Consider the following 3,847-nt stretch of genomic DNA (forward strand, 5'->3'; position numbering starts at 1 on the left):
TGACGTAATAACGACGTCGGAAAGCGAGGCCCGGACCCCGGAGAAGATACAGAAGACGCCGGAGGATCCCGAAGTGGACCCGGAGCAGCGGGGATAGGTAAGTGAACCTGACCGGGATGCTTAAACTGCTGCATTTTGCGCTGTCGGATAGCAGTTGATGCGATGGCCCCGACATATAAAAGCATCGTATGTCGATGCTGACATCGACATGTGATGGCCTCTGAGAGGCCATCGTATGTCGATTTTATCGTATGTCGGGGCCATCGCATGTCGGGAGGTTACTGTATAGTGTCTGTACCTGTGTGTGACGGTTTTGTCACAATTCTTATGTGATGTTCAACAGCATTTTATAACAGCATACAAAATGACTGTTGTCTCAGATTTTTCCCAGGTTGCAATGCGGCCGAGACCTGACTCACTAGTCAGCTGATGACATGGAGCCTGTCTGCTTCAATGGGTGGAGCGATCGTTTGGGAGAGAGATCAATCTGCAACTAATGCAACAGCTGTAGGCACCCTGATTGAAAACCACAGGACTTTTGAATGGATGCAGCTCATTTATGTTTCAATGGGAGGGGTGGCTGATGTGTGGGAGGGAGGAAAATGGAATTATGGGATTTGTATAAAAAAAAAAAAAAAAAAGAAAAAACAAACAGGAAATACCAGTTCACAAAAAGCTAGCCACAATATTATGGTAATCTCACAACATAGCCATTTAGCCCCAAGACAAGCGCCAATCCTTCCTAAGAATGTCCATTACTGTCTGCCAGGTACTTACCAAAATTACCTTATGGTGGAGAACCCCTTTAATGTTAGAATCATTTTTTTCTTACATATTTTTTATTTTAACATTTTGAATCATCATGAGACCATAGATGGTATCTATAGGGGTTACCCTCTTCTTTTCCAACATAAAGGGATTTGAAGATCTTCTTGATAGGCCAAGGACTGGGCCAGATAAGGAATTGTATTTGTGTACTTTACCAAGAGATCATGGTATTGAACAGGTGCTTAGGATATTTCTGGTTCAACAAAAGTAAAGTAGAATTACTTTATTATATTTCTAGAATATTGTAGAGCTCAACTATGAAAGGTTTATCTATTGCTGATTTTTAGGTACTTTCTAGGTCTACATACTATTTTAATGTAACAACCGGATGCTGGCTATTAAGTAGAACTTTCTCATAGGTTTACCAAACACTTCGTCCCTCATGCCATATATAAAAGGGCTTACACATCTAGGCAGGCACATCACTAAAAAGAAGTTGACAAAAGGCAGGTATTTAAAATAAGGAGTTAAATACGTCTCAGTAATTAAAGTGGTAAACGCCAACATGGATAACAGCAGCTGAAACATGTGGCGCAAGATCGTCTTCCCAGCTTTGGAGGCAAAGTTTCCAGAGTCCATTCTCCGTGCGACAAACGTTACTTTAACATATGTGTAAGCAATGATCATTGTCACTGTCGAAAAGCCAACAATATCGGTAAAATTTCTTATAACTACTTGGACGTTGCTCACAGTCATTAACTTCCAGTCACAGATAATCTTGAAGTTAAAGGATCTTGAGTCAGCAAAACAACAATAGACTATAACGTTGGCAAGTTGTGGAATCATCCCCATTATCCATATGAAAGCAATGGCAAGGTTGGATCTCTGGGCTGTGCACAACTCCGCATGTCGTAATGGGTGGCAGATGGCCGCGTAACGTTCCAAAGACATGACGGCCAAGTTATAAGGAGTTATTATGAATGAACATGTGGTAAAAGAAGCAATCACAAGACATATTGGTACAGGGAAAAGGATGCCGGAAATTGATAATATGAAAAGCATAAATGAGAAAAGTAAATAAATCGCATCATTAAAAAGCATGTGAATAAACAAGATGTAACGTGTGGTCTCCCGGACCTGGGGACTGGTAAAGAAGACATTCAGAATGATGACCATGAGGTATACATAGATAACAAAGAAGAGGACCATCAAGGCCAAGACAATGGTAATCACAATCATTGGAGTTGACATTACTTTGGTAGTGGTGTTGTTAGTGAGCTCAGTGGAGTTCACCATTTCCAAACCGCTCAATGTTCTGTTTTTTATAACCTGAACAAAAAAATAAAAAGGAAATTTTTGCTTGTACCAATTTTCAAACTTTACAAAAACATCTCAATCTTAAGTGTCCTTCAACATTAAGCTTAGATCACCATTTATGACTGTTCTGTAGCCATACTGTAGAACACTTGTCTCCAACTATGTTTTTTGTTCTGCAATATCTGGAGAGCTACAGGTCAAAGACATATTTCCTGTAATAAACACAAGTTTTTATGCCACAAACTTCTAATTTGCATTATAGGTAGGGATCGACCGATTATCGGTTTGGCCAATAATTGGGATTTTGGACATTATGCCGATATGCTGATAATGCCCTGCCCCCGCCCCGCCCCCCGGCCAGAGACGACCATCGCTGCCACTGCCTCATCGCCTCCCCCCATCCCCGGTGTTATAATGACCTGTTCCCGGGGGTCCGCGATCCTTCTGGCTCCTGCTCTATTGCTATGTGCGTCCCCAATGCGACGTCACCGTCAGTACGCACAGTGACATTGCAGGACACCGATGGAGCCAGAAGGATCACGGACCCCGGGAACAGGTCATTTTAACACCGGGGATGAGGGGGAGGGAAGGGGCAGCGGCGGTATGTGGGCAGAGGATGGGGGGAGGCGATGGGGCAACGGCGGTATGTGGGCAGAGGATGGGGGGGAAGTGATGGGGCAGCGGTGGTATGTGGGCAGAGGATGGGGGGGGAGGCGATGGGGCAGCGCTGACAGTATGTGGGCAGAGGATGGGGGGAGGCGATGGGGCAGCGGTGGTATGTGGGCAGAGGATGGGGGGAGGCGATGGGGCAGCGGTGGTATGTGGGCAGAGGATGGGGGGAGGCGATGGGGCAACGGCGGTATGTGGGCAGAGGATGGGGGGGAAGCGATGGGGCAGCGGTGGTATGTGGGCAGAGGATGGGGGGGAGGCGATGGGGCAGCGCTGACAGTATGTGGGCAGAGGATGGGGGGGAGGCGATGGGGCAACTGTGGGGGTTAGACTCAGGACAGGCAGGGGGAGAGAAGCGGGCAGCGGCAGCCATCTCTGGCACCGCAAAAGCAGCTGCAGTTCATTGATTTAAAGCGCCCACTTTAAATCATTGATCTGCAACGGCTTCTGCCCCGCCGGGGGGTTGAACTAGCCGATAACTTGTACCAGAATATCGGTATAAGTTATCGGCTATCGGCCTGAAAGGCCACATATTATCGGTATCGGCCCTAAAAAACCAATATCGGTCGATCCCTAATTATAGGGGACCAAAATCTTTCGATATTTGTCTTGTTTGGTTAGGACCTGCCAGAATTACCTAGAACTGCAAAGAGAATGTTAGCCCTGAATCATCTCTTCTTGGGGGATCATGAAAACACAGTCTGGTACTGTCTCTATGAAAGCGGAAATATACATACACTCATGCAGTTTTGTGCTGCATATTTGTGACAGATCTGCTTGTACAATCATTCCAGATGGATTTATTCAGTCTGAATATCTAGGGCAGCACAAGCTATGAATACGTCCCTGTATATACATACAACCTCCTCATGGATAACAGCTGATTGACAGGGGTTTAGCAGTTCTTGAGGAGACATTTGGAAAAAGGGTGACACTTACCTTATTACCGTATTTTTCGCCCTATAGGACTCACCGGCGTATAAGACGCACCCAATTTATAGGTGCAAAATCTAAAAAAATAAAGATTTTGAACCCAATAGTGGTCTTCAACCTGCGGACCCCCAGATGTTGCAAAACTACAACTCCCAGCATG

General features: G+C 45.4%; 1 protein-coding gene across 1 annotated transcript; it reads right to left on the bottom strand.

Annotated features, from left to right (window-relative positions):
* Positions 1-1,140: 1,140 nt before the first annotated feature.
* On the bottom strand, positions 1,141-2,064 carry LOC130357333 (odorant receptor 131-2-like). The gene has a single exon (XM_056560018.1). The coding sequence runs from the start codon at positions 2,062-2,064 to the stop codon at positions 1,141-1,143; it is 924 nt and encodes a 307-aa protein (XP_056415993.1).
* Between the last annotated feature and the right edge of the window lie 1,783 nt (positions 2,065-3,847).

Source organism: Hyla sarda, chromosome 2 (genome assembly GCF_029499605.1).
Source record: "Hyla sarda isolate aHylSar1 chromosome 2, aHylSar1.hap1, whole genome shotgun sequence".
NCBI classification, from domain to species: domain Eukaryota; kingdom Metazoa; phylum Chordata; class Amphibia; order Anura; family Hylidae; genus Hyla; species Hyla sarda.